This window comes from Delphinus delphis, chromosome 3, assembly GCF_949987515.2.
Source record: "Delphinus delphis chromosome 3, mDelDel1.2, whole genome shotgun sequence".
Taxonomy (NCBI): Eukaryota; Metazoa; Chordata; class Mammalia; order Artiodactyla; family Delphinidae; genus Delphinus; species Delphinus delphis.
In genome coordinates this window covers 61839300-61856806 of record NC_082685.1, presented here as the reverse complement: position 1 = coordinate 61856806, position 17507 = coordinate 61839300, and the positions used below count along the sequence as shown (strand labels likewise).

Below are 17507 nucleotides of genomic sequence, written 5' to 3'. Positions count from 1 at the left end.
AATTGCCTATTTTCTCTTGGATGAGCTGTCAGATTTCTATTAAACATGAGAGTTTCAGATTATCAGGAATTTTTGTTTGTTTAAAGACAAGGGCCAAGGTCTACAGAAAGTCAAGAACAGAACAAAATTTTAAACTACTATATTGTCTGTCCACTCAATCTTACATATTCAGAAAGATCCCAGTATCCTTTAAATATGGGTAGTGATGATATTTAGTCCTATAATTGTAACAATTCTTGGGGGTTACAGATCAACAGCTAATAATAATAGGCTCCCGCTTCCTATAAGCTGATACTTCCTTTCCAAACTAAATAGAGCATATGCTAACAATCCTGAACTTTTAGGAAAGATTTGTTTGTTATGATATTGCGAGGGATATACTTGAGGTAGTTAAACTTTTGGCAAGAGTTGACCATTGGGAAATAGCAGAAAAGAGACACTCCAGCTAGGAGTGAATGCTGCTACCTTCCCCACTAAAACCAGAACAAATGGAAAAACAAGCTTACTTCCTGAGTAAAGGGAATCAGGGATTCAGAAGTAGTCGAAGGGTTTGCAATCTTTTTCTGTGAAGAGCCAGAGTAAATATTTTAGGCTTTTTGGTCAAATACACTCTTTGTGTGTCTATTTTTTAACAATCCTTTAAAAATGTAAAAACCATTTTTAACTCACAGACTGCAAAAACAGGTTGTAGGCTAGATTTCACCCACACACAGGCTGTAGTTTGCTATCTCTGGTACAGACAACAAATGGGGATTTATGTGAGACAGCACATGAAACTTTATTATAAAGGTAGATTTGGGACAAATAAGAGTTGAAGTAAAAGCAAACTACTGTCAAGTAATAATCTGAGCCAGAAGAGCTCACAGTAAACATGAAGAGAACACATTAAGACTACATGTGAATATAGTTAATTCTAACTGGGAAAGTAAGTAAAAAGGGAACACAAGGAGGAAAGAAAAAAAATTAGAAGACAATTAGAACAGAGTCTACCAGAACCTTATTGTTATGTCGCAGCCTCCAGTGAGCTAGGACATGAACTGCCTGCAAGTCTTTTCCAACTGAACAACCATACGTAAACTTAACTTTTAATATTAAGTGAAGAGAAACATTTAAATACACAAAAAGCAAACCATTTACTACCTACTACGTAACTTACTTTTTATTGGAAGTATCTTGCATTTGTGACTGATGCTTTCTGGGTAACGCCATACATTTTAACATTAAAGGTTAAATTATTTTTTACATGCAAGTAGTGTTTATGGTTTTCCCCACATAGGATTACTGATTATAAAAAGATGACACACCACATGGGGTTAAGTGTCTCTTTTAATAGAAAAGCCAGCAAACTGTCTAATTCTGTTTCCTCCCAAACCACAAACTGAGTGGTAAATGAGCCTCTAGCCAACATATTCAAAGCTGAGAGGATTAAAAATGCAAAAATAAGTCCTCAGATCCAATTAAGGGAGCCCTGCTACATACAGGTTAATCAATACCAGTGGACTCCAGGAAGCTGGAAGACATTCTGATAACCCCACTCTGATAACATTTACCTCAATTAGCCTTTTTCCAGTTTCCAACTCATGAATAAAAGATAATACGTTGTTAATTCTATTTCAGAAAATTTTTTGCAAGTTGTTTTATTTACAATGCCAACTTTTAAAAGTCACTAAACTAAAGTTAACTGGACAATAAACTAGGCATAAATTGCTTTACAAAAAGAGGGAAAGCCCAAAATGCCACTTTCTATAGAGAACCCACAGTTTAATTTTATTCAGAGCAAAGAATAAAGAACTTTTGATCATACTAGAAGAAACTGAGCCATAAGTTTGGAATCTGTACTGAAACTACACATGCAATGAGGACAACATTCTGCTAATACAACTGATTTGCTGCTGCATTTGTGGACTGTTTTTCTAATATTAACAATTATAAACAAAGCAGTGCAACTAGTATTTGGAACAATCCTTACAGTGTTACAGCATCAGACACAAAATTTCACTTCTCCTCACACCACTGGTTCTCTTTGCGTACCTAGAAGAAGAGACAGATATAAGGAAGTACCTTAAGTAGTCTTTTCTAAGACTACTATCTAATGATTCATCAATAGCCTGTGAGGTGGGTCAGAAGGAAATAGATGGAAAACCAGAAAAACCCAGTTAACAGTACGCTTCCAGGTTACCATTCTTTCCCTCCCCAGTTTTTTATTGTGCCCTGCTGAAATTATCAAGAAAAGCAAAGACAATGGGCAATTACAGCTTTAGTCACCAGAGACAACCTGCATCAACAAAATCATTCTGATCTATTCATTTCTTCCCCATTCACTAAGTTCCTCTGAAGTATCCTGGCACATAATCCATAGGGCCTGCTCTTCTGAAGTCAAATATTGATGGCTTACATGTAAGGTCCCAGGTGCCAAAACTAGTAACTGCTAAGGAACAAATATCAAACAGCACCTTTGGATGAAAACTAATTGTTCTTATGCTTATAAAAGAACAGTATCATCTAAGTGCTTAGACTAAGAGACAGACCAGAATATTTTTAGCATACAGAAGGTACCTATTTTCCCTCAAGTCAAGTCAAGACTCCTTGATATAAATACCTCTTTTCCTAGCATGCTATGGGTTTCAGTCTCTCTTGAAAAGCATTTGATCAAGAACAAGCTGTTAGCCACCTACCTGGGCTTCCTCTTCTTCAGTAAAATCATTTTTGATATTGAATGTCTTTCGAATCTCCTCAGGAGTTTTCCCCTTGATCATATTGGCAACAGTCTTGCAGGTAACATCAAGCAGACCTTTGATGTCTAAGTAGTTTGCTGCCTGTAAAGTAATTGTTGTTTTCATTAAAGTATAGTTGATGCTTTAAATTAAATCCAGAATCAGTGACTAACAATCCATATCTAACTTAGCTTAAAATACTAGTTAATTTTAAGAAATTAAATGAATAAATAAATCAAATTCTTCTGTGAAAGATTATTGTATGTCCCATTCTTTGTTATACCTCTGTAATACTGAGTCCTTGTGCTACATTCAGCAAACTACACTACCTCAAACGTCAAAGAATGGCCACTACTGGCAGTTGTGTACGCGTGCACACACACAAACACAAGTTTGTGTTTGACAAAAATATTTAAAGAATTCAGTGATTTTCCTGGTGGTCCAGTGGTTAGGACTCTACGCTCTCACTGCCAAGGGCCCAGGTTCAATCCCTGGTCGGGCAACTAAGATCCCGTAAGTAGTTATAGTATTACATTTTACTGACCTTCTGATTCAACTTTTGGTTTCTTTGATTTTCTCTATTGTTTACCTGTTTTCTATTTTACTGATTTCTGCTCTTACCTTTACTACTCCCTTTCTTTGGGATGAAATTCATCTTTCATTAGTTTCTTAAAGTAAAAGCTTAGACTGCTGGGCTTCCCTGGTGGCGCAGTGGTTAGGAGTCCGCCTGCCAATGCAGGGGACGTGGGTTTGTGCCCCGGTCCGGGAGGATTCCACGGCAGCGGCTGGGCCCATGGGCCGGGGCCGCTGGGCCCGCGCGTGCTCCGTGGCAGGAGAGGCCGCAGCAGTGAGAGGCCCGCGTGCCACAAAAAAAAAAAAAAAAGCTTAGACTGCTGATTTGAAACTTTTCTTTTTTCTTAAAATATATTTATTTATTTATTTTATTTTTGGCTGCATTGGGTCTTTGCTGCTACACGTGGGCTTTCTCTAGTTGCGGCAAGTGGGAGCTACTCTTCGTTGCAGTGCATGGGCTTCTCATTGTGGTGGCTTGTTACCAAGCACAGGCTCTAGGCACGTGGGCTTCAGTAGCTGTGGCATGAGTGCTCAGTAGTTGTGGCTCACGGGCTGCAGAGCACAGGCTCAGTAGTTGTGGTGCATGGGCTTAGTTGCTCTGCGGCATGTGGGATCTTCCCGGACCAGGGATCGAACCCGTGTTCCCTGCATTGGCAGGCGGATTCTTAACCACTGTGCCACCAGGGAAGCCCCTTTCTTTTCTAATATAGGTGTTTAGGGCTATCAATTTCCCTCTAAATGCTACTTTAGCTTAATCTCACAGATTTTCGTATGTTGTGTTTCATTTCCATTCAGTTTAAAATACTAACTTTTCTTGTGATTTCTTCATTGACTCATTCTTCAGTAATCATTCTTGATTACTAAGAAATGTGTTACTTAGTTTTCAAATATCTGCAGATTTTCCAGATAGCTTTCTGTTACTGATTTCTCATTTCATTCCACTGTGATTAGAAAACATATTTTGTGTGACCTGAATCCTTTCAAATGAGACTTTTTTGTTTGTTTTGTTTTGGCCGTGCCACGCAGCATGTGGGATCTTAGTTCCCCAACCAGATATTGAACCCACACCCCCTGCAATGGAAGCGCAGGAATCTTAACCACTGGACCACCAGGGAAGTTCCCCTGTGACTTGTTTTAAGGCCCACAACATGTCTATCTTGGAAGTATACACTTGAAAAGAATATCAATTTTTCTGTCATTAGTCTTCTACATCCTTATGATTCTCTGTCTACTTGTTTTATCAATTATTTAGAGACAGGTTTTGAAATCTCTAACTATGATTGTGGATTTGCCTACTTAACCTTTAGAGTTCTATTGGTTTTTGTTTCACTTTCTGGAAGTTCTGCTTTTAGGTAGAAAAACATTTAGGATTCTTATGTCCTCGTAATAATGAACAGACCACTTTATCATTATGCAATGACCCTCTTTAATCCTGATAATATTCTTCACTCTGAAATGTACTTTAATATAGTCACTCCAGTTTTCTTTTGGTTATTATTGTTAGCATAATATTATCTTATTCCACCCTTTAAACCTAATTGTGTCTTTATATTTAAAGTGAGTTTTTTATAGACAGAATAGCTAACTCTTTTCTATCCAATGTGATGACCTCTAACCTTTAATTGTGGTGTTTATAGACTGTTTACATTTAACGTGGTTATTGATACATGGATTTAAATATAGCATCGCAGAGTTTAGAGTTAAAATTCAGTATCAATGAATTTAACAAATTTAACTCTATGAAAAGTGCTAAAGGTATGGACTAGAAATATCTTATACTATGCATTAAAAACATACCAGTATAAGCTCAAAAAGTGTTCCTTGGTCAACTTTCAGGAATTCTTGATCCCAAACAGGGATATCATCTGTTCGCTTTTCTTTGTTCTCATCATCCTCAGGAGGAGGAGGATCATCCTTGTGGTGGGTGCACCACTGAATGACCTACAACAACAAAAGTTCATTCCTATATGGCATTTTATAACAAGGTACTTCGTTCCACTGCTGGGGCAAGGTTATTCCTACACAGGGCTAAGAACTAACTGTAAGTCAACTTGAATAGTAAAGTTAGTAGCCCAGCTTGAAAAGCACAACCCTAGAGTTCACGGAAGATCTTAGATAACAGCAAACCATGAAGACAGATTACTATACTTGACCATACTAATAAAGCTCCTGTGCAAAAAAACACATTAAGTCAGACAGGACAATGACTGGGAAATACCTGCAACATGTACATGCCAGCAATGGATTACCTTATAAAATATAAAATCTTAACAATCTCTACACAGAAATGGGCTAAAGATATGAACAGGCAATTTACAAAATATATCTGAATATGAATAGTCTAAAAGGAGGAAATACTCAGCCTCATTAAATGCAAAATTAACACTACAGATACTACTTTAGACTGTACCCCCAAAAGATAAATAAAAATCAAGATGTCGATACTAATCATTGGCAACAGTGTGAGGATAACATGAACTTTTCTACTATAGAGTGTAAACTGGTATAATCCCTTTGAAAAGTAACCTAGGAGTACCTAGGGAAGCTGAATATGTGCATACACTATCACCAAGCAATTCTAAACACCCTAGACACATGCACAACACTATCCAGTATAAGAACAATGCAGGCAAAGCCCAAAGTTCCCTTAGTAATGGAATGAACACATTAAAGTTTCTAGAAGCTGATTAGCTAGACTGTGCACCATCATATAGACCACAATCTACACTGAAAGTGTTAAGTTACAGAATCTAGGTGGTAGGAAAATGGGTGTTTGCTGTATAATTTAACTTTTCTGTATGATTAACTTTTTTTTTTAATATTACAATGTTGGGGGAATAAACAATGCTGAGAGAAAATGGGAGAACTGAGAAATCATACTATAAGGATACAAAAAAGGGAAAGAACTACTTCTAGAAGAAAAAGCCAAGCATAAAGGGCTTTAATTAAATAGCTTTTTAAGAAGTATTCCAGGGCTTCCCTGGTGGTGCAGTGGTTGAGAGTTCGCCTGCCGATGCAGGGGACACGGGTTCGTACCCTGGTCCGGGAAGATCCCACATGTCGCGGAGTGGATAGGCCCGTAAGCCATGGTCGCTAGGCCTGCACGTCTGGAGCCTGTGCTCCACAACCAGAGAAGCCACATCAGTGAGAGGCCCGCGTACCGCAAAAAAAAAAAGAAGTAGTATTCCAGTAGTATAAGAAAGAAACCAGGGCTTCCCTGGTGGCGCAGTGGTTGAGAGTCCGCCTGCCGATGCGGTGGACACGGGTTTGTGCCCTGGTCCAGGAAGATCCCACATGCCGCAGAGCAGCTTGGCCTATGAGCCATGGCTGCTGAACCTGCGCGTCTGGAGCCTGTGCTCCGCAACGGGAGAGGCCACAACAGTGAGAGGCCCGCGTACCACAAAAAAAAAAAAAAGAAAAAAGAAACCTATGAGTAACATATGGCATTTAAAAAGTCTTAAAAGGCTATATAGGGTTTCCCTGGTGGTGCAGTGGTTAAGAATCCGCCTGCCAATGCACGGGACATGGGCTAGAGCCCTGGTCCAGGAAGATCCCACATGCCGCGGAGCAACTAAGCTGGTGTGCCACAACTACTGAGCCCATACACCTAGAGAGCCCACATGCCACAACTACTGAGCCCGTGTGCCACACCTACTGAAGCCCGCGAGCCACAACTACTGAGCCCGTGAGCCACAACTACCGAAGCCTGCCTGCCTGGAGCCCGTGCTCTGCAACAAGAGAAGCCACCGCAATGAGAAGCCCGTGCACCGCAAGGAAGAGTAGCCCCTGCTCGTCACAACTAGAGAAAGCCCGCGTGCAGCAACGAAGACCCAACGAAGCCAAAAATAAATAAAAAATAGTAATAAAAAAAGGAGATCTAACTAGATAAAAATATAAAGCTGTGAATTGACCTAAGACAAGCAAAGTGGTAAAAACTACATAAAGAACTCGTATAAAAAGCCTATTAAGACTACAAAATGGATGAACCTTGAAAACATTACGCTAAGCGAAATAAGCCAGACACAAAAGAATATCCTATGATCCCATTTTTTATAAGATAGCCCAGTATAGTCAAAGTCACAGAGACAGAATACAGAATAGTGGTTACAAGGGGCTTTTTACCCGGACTAGGGATATTAAAAAGACTGGTAATAGCCAATCATGGTAAGAATATGGAAAAATATGCAATGCAGCTGTATCTCATGCCAGGGTCAAGAGAAAGCATAAAATGCAACTGCATATGGTCAATGACTCTGAAAATTCCTCAGGAAGGGGCCAACTGGAAACGACCATTCCCATCTCTAAGCCTAGCCAGTCTTCCCCACAATGTGGAAACTGGCTGCTGTTTCTTCAGAAGAGCATTCAGTTAAACAGCTGGCTCTATTAAGGAGCCATATGCTCTGAAACACTAAAATCCTATTCAATGTAGAGGGCTGGGGAATTCCCAGGTGGTCCAATGGTTAGGACTCGGTGCTTTCACTGCCATGGGCCCAGGTTCAATCCCTGGTCGGGGAACTAAGATCCCTGCAAGCCGCGCACAGTGCAGCCAAAAAAATAATAATATGTAGAGGGCTGTTTATGCTTAGACACAGGGTAAGGTGATCAACTAAAAAAAAAAGAAACAAACCAAAAAAAGCACATATCTTGTTCTCAAACTCCTTTTTTTACATTATTTTCATTTTTGGCTGCATTGGGTCTTCGTCGCTGTGTGTGGGCTTTCTCTACTTGCGGCGAGCAGGGGCTACTCTTCGTTGTGGTGCGCGGGCTTCTCATTATGGTGGCTTCTCTTGTTGTGGAGCACGGGCTCTAGGCGCGTGAGCTCAGTAGTTGTGGCTCGCGAGCTCTAGAGCACAGTCTCAGTAGTTGTGGTGCATGGGCTTAGTTGCTCCGTGGCATGTGGGATCTTCCTGGACCAGGGCTCGAACCCGTGTCCCCTGCATTGGCAGGCGGATTCTTAACCACTGACCACCAGGGAAGTCCCTCAAACTCCTTTTGAGGCATACCATTCAGTAGACAAGCAATACAAAAAAACTCCCCTTTTTGCTAAGCACATACCATTATATTTCAATAATTTAAATGTGTTAATGAAAAAGACTAGACAACTTAAATATTCACAGGGCCTGGTTAAACTAAAATAAATATCTTAGTCATAATCTTACTATATAGTTACTGTTTTTGTTTTGTTTTGTTTTTAAGGAAGCTATCTATATATCAATTAGAAATATCACCAGGATATTGTTAATGAGAAAAAGGATATATACATATATATATATATATAAGGGTATAGTTGCTACCTTACCTTTTTTAATATTGCTGCATTAACATTTGGCAACGGGACTGGATCATCATCTCCTTCATCATCCATTCCCAAATCTAAGTAAACCAGAAGAGAGTTGCCATTATTTTCTAGCCTCATTATAACAACCAGGATGTTTCAAACAAGTAACTTGTAAGACATGTTATCTGAAAGACTATAAAAAGTACTTTACTAAGAATAGTTCTCTTGAAAGTATTTAAAACCGGCAGTTCCTAGCAACAGCTCCATGAACCACACAAAACTATATAAAAATGTGTGAGAAGACAAATACAGGATTATATAAAAAGAGTTTTCTTAATTAGGAGGAAAAGTGATTTAATAAGTGGGATTGAGATAACTGGGCAACCACCTGGGAAAAAATTAAAGCTAGACGCTTACCCTTACTCTTTATACCAAACTCTAAATGGACTGCACTCAGGAAAATAAAACAATGTGAGGTATTGCAGAAGTAACAGAATCTCAATCTATTAAAATTTGAAGCCCAAAAATGTATATATACACACACAGACACACACAACAGATCATGCAGCCACTGACAAAAAACAAGGCAGGCAGCTCCATACATACTGGTATGATTTCAAGATTAAAGTTTTTAAAAGCCAAGTATAAAAGATAAGTGTTACCTGAATAAAAATGGGAATATACTTATATTTATATTTAAAATATCTTCAAAAGGATATACAAGGAATTGTTAATATTATGTCCAAGGTAGTTAATGAGAACATGGGTTGAGAGACGTAGTTTCAACATATACCCTTTAGTGTTATTCATCACATACATACTACTTATAATTTTGAATATATAGGTTTCTCTAATAAAAAGTCCTAACTTTTAGACTATCAAAGTGGTTGCTGAGCTCCAAAGAGAAAACTTAAAATCCGCATGTTACTTAAAGATTCTAAATAAGAGTATTTTTCAAACCAAATGGGTCCATCCTTCAGTTTCTACAGGACTAAAAAAGAGCTGCCAAAGACACTTATGTAACAGAAGTACCAAGATCAGGGGTCAAAAGTACTGCATTGCTATACTGGTTGTAGCACAGCACCAGTTACATTGACATGGTTAAGTGCTGAGGCATACATTTGAGTCCCTAATATATAGCTGTGCTAGGCAGGGAAGAATCAGCAATGAATACAGGAGGATGGGAGGAACTGTTGCAACTTTAGATAGAGTTGCTCAGGATGCCTCACAGAGAAGATGACATTTTAATTAAAATTCTAAAGGAGAGAACACCTAAGCAGAGGAAATGACAAATGCAAAGGCCTTCTGATAGTGTCCTAAAAACACTAAGGAATCTAGTGTTACAAGAGCAGAGTTAGCCAGGTTGAAAGGAGAAGACAGGGCCCTAATAGGGCCTTCTGCAATTTGGCTACTATATTGGTAAAGCAGGAGGGGAAAGAGGGAAACCAATTATGAGGCTAGCAATGACCCAGGCAAGTACAAGTGGCTTGTACAAGGTATATAGCTATGGAAGAAGAAATAGTCCAATTCTGTATGCATTTTGAAGTGAGAGGCAACAGGATTTGCCAACAGATGGAAAGCAGAATGTGAAAGGAGTTAGCAACGGCTAAGGCTTATAACATGAGGAACCAGACGGATGGAGCTGCCATTGGAGTTGCCACTAATTGATATGGGGAAAGTTGACAGAGAACTTGTTTTAGAGGGCAGGGAATCAAGAATTCTAGTTTGGGGACTTCCTTAGTGGCACAGTGGTTAAGAATCCACCTGCCAGTGCAGGGAACACAGGTTCAAGCCCTGGTCCAGGAAGATCCCACATGCCGTGGAGCAACTAAGCCCATGCGCCACAACTACTGAGCCCGCGCGCCCCAACTACTGAAGCCCACGCGCCTAGAGCCCGTGCTCTGCAACGAGAAGCCACTGCAATGAGAAGCCTGTGCACCACAAAGAAGAGTAGCCCCCGCTCGCTGCAACTAGAGAAAGCTCGCACGCAGCAACGAAGACCCAACGCAGCCAAAAATAGATTTAAAAAAGAAAACAATTCTAGTTTAATAAGTTTGAGATATCTATTAGATATTCAATGGTTGACCAAGAAGTTAAATATGCAAGTCTAAAAATCAAAAGAAGAGATTAGAACTGTAGGTAAGTTTGGGAAATCATGTATAAATGATTTATAACACTATGATTCTAGCTGAGGGACTGACTGAGTATTGATACAGTGAAGAGGTACAATGATTAAGCAAACTCCCGGGAACTGAAGGCTTTAAAGATGGGGAGAAGGCTTTAAAGATGGGGAGACAGGTTGTCAGTGAGCTAAGTATTAAGTATCCTGAAAGCCAAATGTAGAAGGGATTGATCTACTGTCAAAGGCTATCAGTAAGTCTAGATGAGAAATGAAACAATGCACTTGACAACATGGAGATCAATGAGTTTAACAAGCTTCTCCAGTGAAGTGGTAAAGATGAGAGTATATTCAAAAAGTATTCTATTTTCCTGTATGGGTACATTCACTCATCTCCCCTCTATTCCTCCCCACCAATGCCTTTACCTGATCCCATCTTTGCTGAGAGTAAAACTATAAAATGACAATATTTCAATTTGGATCAAGCCACTTATGCTTTTCTTGAACTAGTATGAAGTACTTTTAACTCAGAGGGCAGAAAAAGAAGTTATACTATGGAAAATACATGTGTTTGGGGAAATGAACAGATTAGAGGAAATGAAATACAGAAGACCAGCTTGTTTAGATACAAATGTTATTTGGAAGAAGGCTTAAGTCACATTAAAAATAAGGGCCTTACAGTTGTAAAGGATCACTTCTCCAGCATTTAAACCGAGGATTTGAAATGGTTTTTGCTTTTAGACTAAATGCACAAGTACCAACAGTCATTCCTTTAAGCTATTTAGTTTCAAGGACTTCTGAAAGACACTTGTATCCTGATACCACAACCTGGACCTGAAGAAATGAGTCAATCCATGTGTACACATGCCAAGATTTTCACTTCTGATTGTCCACTGATTAGAAGATTTTATTTCAATACATTCCAGTCTTCAAGAGGCTAGAATTCTATATAAACCACTGGTACTTAAGATAAAGCCATTCACCTCTGATGCCCAAAGCTATGAAAGGAAAGAAGCATTTTAATTGTTGCTATCTATCATCCACTTGCTTCAGTGATCAAAGTTGGCAGAAAACCTTCAAGCAGCCCTATGTTCCTACACTGGCAAATGCTTCTTTGAAGCAGCACAGGAGAGATTAGTGTGCCAGGCACCAACTAAGATGAAATAAAGCAAGTATTCAGGCAGCAATTTTGTTATCAGTTTCTACATCTTCTAGATAAAGCCTTACTCACCTGCCTTTAGGGACACCTGGATAACTTTCACACTCTTTTATCAGTGACCATACTATAGTTCTTCATTCAACACGTACTTGATGAACAGTGACTGTGGGTTGTACCAAGGGGTTTACAACTTAATAAAAGTAATCTATGTAAGTCACCAGGGTGCAGGACTGTAAGTGCCACATAACTGGTGTCAATTACCCAAAACAACTTTATGTTCAGCTTTTATTTTCTATTAGAAACCAGGAAAATAACTAAAAAGAAAACCGAAAAGAATATGTTCAGCTTTTATTTTCTATTAGAAAACAGAAGACAAACCTGCAGCTCAGCTTCTGCCTCTACCACACCTAATACTTGCTGTTAGAAGTCTTCTAACTTATTATCCCTGAAATCCTAAGTGACCAGTCTGCAGTATATGAATCTGATAATCACTCTGGTCACTTCAAAATGCCTCCCTTTTCCCTTGGCTTCCTACTCCACATATTCTCTACTTCTGACTTCACTCGTAACAGCCCATCCTGCCCCAACATGGCCACCTGCCAAGCTCATTTACTTCCATATATATATATATATATATATATATATATATATATATATACACACTCCTATAACCCACCATACAAAGTCAGTCTATCCCCAGCAGCCTACAACTCAGGGACCAAGATCCACATACTCAACTGACTAGTAGCTTATTACAAAGATCTTTTGAGAGAATCTCTAACATACACAACATGTTCAAGCTCAAAGTCATTTTCTTTCCATTCCCCTCAAACTTGTTGCTCAGCTCTATCAACTACAAGTATCACAATCACAACCCCAATTAAAAACCTCAATTTCTTTTAAACACATCCTGTCTACTTTACCTCAGAATGATCTCCCAAAACATCTTAATTTCACTAGATTTGAAATATCACCTCACTAGTACTACACACTGCACTCTCCACAAGCCTAAAGAATAACATCAGCCAACAAGTTCCCATAGCACCACTCGGCACAATTTTATTAATGCACTAATTATACCATGTGACCATTAGCCTTGTTTGGTGTCTATCTCCCTGCCTAGTTTATAAATCCTTCAAGAGCAAAGACCACTTCTCACTTACCTTCTTTTCACCGGCACCAGGACTTATTCTTTGCCTGCCTTTCTGCTCTCACTGAACACTGACTACTATATCTCCTGCTAATGCTTGGCATACAACTCTTTAATTAAATATCTATAAGCTACAGATAAACAAAAACTTTTGATATTTGAATGCACTCAGCCCTCCGTATCTGCAGGTCCCACATCCTTGGATTCAAACCGTGGATAGAAAGTATTAAAAAATAAAAATTTTTAAATTCCAGAAAGTTCCAAAAAGCTAAAATTTGAATTTACATAGCATTTATGGTGTTATTAGGTATAAAAATCTAGAGATAATTTAAAGTATAAGGGAGAATGTATGTAGGTTATATGCAAATACCACCCCATTTTATGTTATTTGAGTATCCATGGATTTTGGTATCCATAGGGGGTCCTGGAACCAATCCCCTGCAGATATGGAGACAAATGTACTGAAGAACATTCTTATTACTACTGTTTTTCTTCCACCAATTCTAGAAACTGATTTGTAAGTCTCCATATACTGTTAATGTCTACCAACCCACTGATAATACTAATTAGAGATCCAGGGCTTCCCTGGTGGTGCAGTGGTTAAGAATCCACCTGCCAACGCAGGGGACGTGGGTTTGAGCCCTGGTCCAGAAAGATCCCACATGCCGCGGAGCAACTAAGCCCGTGTGCCACAACCACTGAGCCTGCGCTCTAGAGCCCACGAGCCACAACTTCTGAAGCCTGTGCGCCGAGAGTCTGTGCTCTGCAACAAGAGAAGCCACCGCAATGAGAAGCCCGCGCACCACAAGGAAAAGTAGCCCCCACTCGCCGCAACTAGAGAAAGCCCGCGCGCAGTAACGAAGACCCAACTGAGCCAAAAAGTAATTAATTAATTTAAAAAAAAGAAGAGAGAGATCCATGTTAACTAGTAAAAGTTTCAAAACGTTTCAGGACCTGTTTTCTTGCCTTCCTTCTTTGATGCACTGCATACATGCTTTGCAGCAGTTTCAGAGGAATGACAAAACAGACAAAAGGGAAGACTTGGTTAAAAAAAAAGAAAGAAAGAAACAGACATCTACTCAGTTTACAATCTACTCAGCTTACTCCGGCTGTTGAAACAAGGTGTTCTATTTAGCTACCATATATAAGGTATCTCTTTTCCAAAGGCTTTACTTTTTGTCATTAGAAATTACGAACGCAAATTTACTTGAAAGAGAAATGAGCCATTGTCTGAGGTTTGGAAGTCATTTCAGTATTAGCTTATGGTATTATCTACCTAATAAGGGAAAAAACTCAGTAATTCAGAAAATGCAGAAAAAACTGACCTGTACCAAAAACAATGCAGTTAATACTTTAAAGAAAAAAAGTAAACTTTACCCCTTCATACCCCTGAGAGTTTTCTGACACTGTTACTTCTGTAGATTTGATGTTCACAGGTTATATCAAGCTACTCATTTCTTTCCCTTTCCTCTGACCCACGTTTTCTAATAAACTTACCTTCCAACATGGTCTTAATAGTCACAGATTGTTTCGCAATTTCAACATCAACTTCAAATATCTCTCCATCAGAACTCTGCAACTTAATTGAAGGCATCTAAAAAAAGGTATTATATTGAATTTGAAATTTAAGAGATATTACTTCTATACAAACTACATTTCAAACTACAGTCTGTTAGACACCTTCTAACTTATTGACCGTAAAACCCTAAGGACCTATAGTATATAACCCTATAAAACACTAAGTGATTATTCACATGCTAGCACACAAGTGTTTCTATAAAAATTTTGTGAAAGTATAACTCCTAGGAACAGAAGCTTTTAAAGCCTGCCCTACTGAATTCATTACTAGTGTAAGTTTTAGAATTAACACTTTATATTTTTGATGCAAAATGTATCTAAAATGGACTTATTCTTTGCCCACCTTTCTGCTCTCACTGAACACTGACTACTCCACCTGCAAACCTGAGGGAGGTGAGTCCAAAATAAACAAAGCTACCCAGATAAGATAGTAATTTTCCCACAGTGAGACTTACCAGTGAAAAATGAGTTCAAATCCAAAGAGTAGATCAGGATATACTTATTTATGTTTGGATCAATGCAAGACCATACACAAAAGAATAAAATATTTTAAGGATAAACACATGTTGTAAACCTAGTAAATTTCAGAGTCCTTTTTACCTTTCATTACTGACTGTCCAGGTGTCCAAGTTTGAGATCTCCTGCCAAAGTCCTCATAGTAATAACCTATTACTTGCGCCAAAAATGTATTTATTAACTCAGATTAATTATGAGTCATTAGGAAAAAGACACCTCTTACATAAAAGTTAATTAAGCAATTAACTTCAAAAGACTTGAGTTTTGGCAAAAAAACCAAAACAAAAAAACACCTCTTTAAAATTAAAAGTTCTAAGCTTCTAAGCCAGCAATTTCTTACCATATTCAGATTCTTGGGGGAGTGGCGCAGGGGAGGGGGGAACGGCAACAATACCTGACTGTAAAAATTCAAAACCTCTTTAAATTTCAAGTATAGATTTTTTAAAGGTCCATCATAATCCTGCGATGTCGTTATAACTTAAAAACATAGAATTTGGCATTTAAAACACTGATCGAACCTTTTTAGGTCCCAAGACTTAAGACCCATTAAATCAGCTAAAATATTCATTCTGCTTTCCCCAGACAACTGTCTCCATTTCCCAAACAAGAAGTTGTTAAGGCAAGGAAGCAAAAAGGTAAAGCTGTTTTAAAAGCAGCCATTTAAATATCCAGCTCTCACCCATCCATGGGTGGAGAGAATCAGATTTCATTTTACAGTTCACAAATATGTCTGCTTTTCCGTGTTGCTCAGTACTTGCCAATAATGCAGTTGTCCTGCTCCATGGAGAAAGACCCAGAGCAGAGAACCTTCTCTGTGACAAGGCAATAACAAAAGGTATCCCCAAAAGAAATATTTTAACGTGAGCTCAATTTTTAATTACGAAACATTCTATGATCTTTTTATGTTCCACAGTACTGGAGCGAACATTATAGAATCAAGAGTCTGGCAACACAGTTGATAAAATTACTTTTAAGCAAGACGAACATTTCATATTTCAAATAACTTCTGATAAACAGCAAATCTGCTTAGTCATAGTCAAATTCGTCTATTAGGTTACTCCTACGGGAGCTGAGATCTTAATAAATAGCAGAGAAACCATCGGTTAATCTGTAATTCGATGCACTTTGTAACGCTAAACTTGGTACTCAAAGACAACTTTTTTAGTGTTATACAGCTGGAATTCAGAGCAAATTTTTCGTATAATGATGGGCGAAATTTTGTTTGACATGCTTTCAAGACCATTCCTTCAATTCCTTATACTCCAGTACTTGTAAATCACTCTGAGTGGGTTCTATCAACACCATAAAGGAAAAAACCTGTTTTAAGTGACCCGAAATTCTGACACCTCTTTTTAGAGGGTAGAGTGAAATCTGCGTTGCTCTATGACACAGAAACATTCTACTGTAACGCTCTGATGAAAAAAATCATGACCCAAAACCTAAACCTGAAGTCTCCATTAAAAAGTAAACCGAAGCAGGTGAACGTCCTACCCCTTCAAAAACCAGGCACCTCGAGTTAGGACTTAGAGCACCTAAAAGCCACACCACTATGACGATGGCATCTGCTATTACAACAATGGTTTCAGCAAGCCCAGGCTGTGGCAAAGTAATGGGAGAGAAATATTCCGAAGGAGCAGGCGGTTCTCTGCCAAGATTCGGACCCAGCACAGTCAGCCAGGACCGGTGACTAGCGACGCTAGATACAGGGGCGAGAAAAGCATGGGTGCCAAGAATCCTGCGCTCCCGGACTACCACCGCCACGCTTCCTCCGGACACCAAAACAACAAACACGGACACACGCCCACGCTCACGACAGCCCCGGGAACTCCATTAAAAGCCCCGCCGCCACCCTCGCCCTGGGTGCCAGTGGCTGGCAGCCTCAACGCCGAGCGAGGCCCCCGGCCCCAGCCTGGGCCCTCAGTCGAGCTCCGCCACGGCTGACGGTCGCCCCGTGAAGAGAAGGCCTAATCTCGGGTTCGGCTCGCACCTTCTCCCTCCCGCCCGCCCGCCCGGGCACCCACGGGGCGCCGTGAAGACGCGAGGCTAGAGGAGGCCTCGCCGAGTCGAGGGGCGGGGTGGGAGAACAAGGCCGACAACGGGTTCCAAAGAGCCTGAGGGAAGGCCAGGCCCAGGTGCCTCCCGCCTCCAGCAGGGCCAAAGCACCAGCGGTGCTGCCACCAGCTCGCAACCCCCGGCGCCACCGCCCCTCCCAGCTCCGTCGGCGGCTACTCACAGTGTTAGGATTCAAGGAGATGGCGGGCCAGAGGCTGAGGAGAGCAGGGCGGCGTCTGCAAAAAAAAAACACAGAAAAGCGGAGAACAAGGCCAACACTGCGGAGCGGCGCGGCGTCTACCTATATATGAGCGGGCGCAGGCGCCGAGGACCCTTGCGCCCGTCACGTCACAGAGCCGGCGGGGCTG

At 40.0% G+C, this 17507-nt stretch overlaps 1 protein-coding gene across 3 annotated transcripts; it reads right to left on the bottom strand.

The window, feature by feature from the left end:
* Nucleotides 1-1144: 1144 nt before the first annotated feature.
* Nucleotides 1145-17507, bottom strand: SKP1 (S-phase kinase associated protein 1). 3 transcript variants are annotated; one of them, XM_060008843.1, is made up of 7 exons: nt 17321-17507; nt 15172-15243; nt 14491-14587; nt 8587-8660; nt 5085-5228; nt 2676-2816; nt 1145-2031 (listed from the first exon to the last, which is right to left on the bottom strand). In XM_060008843.1, the coding sequence occupies exons 3-7, from the start codon at nt 14585-14587 to the stop codon at nt 1996-1998; spliced, it is 492 nt and encodes a 163-aa protein (XP_059864826.1). In that variant the 5' UTR covers nt 15172-15243; nt 17321-17507; the 3' UTR covers nt 1145-1995. The 3 variants fall into 3 exon arrangements, with proteins under 3 accessions (XP_059864826.1, XP_059864827.1, XP_059864824.1); XM_060008844.1 differs by having other exon boundaries at nt 15172-15237; XM_060008841.1 differs by lacking the exon at nt 15172-15243 and having other exon boundaries at nt 17321-17503.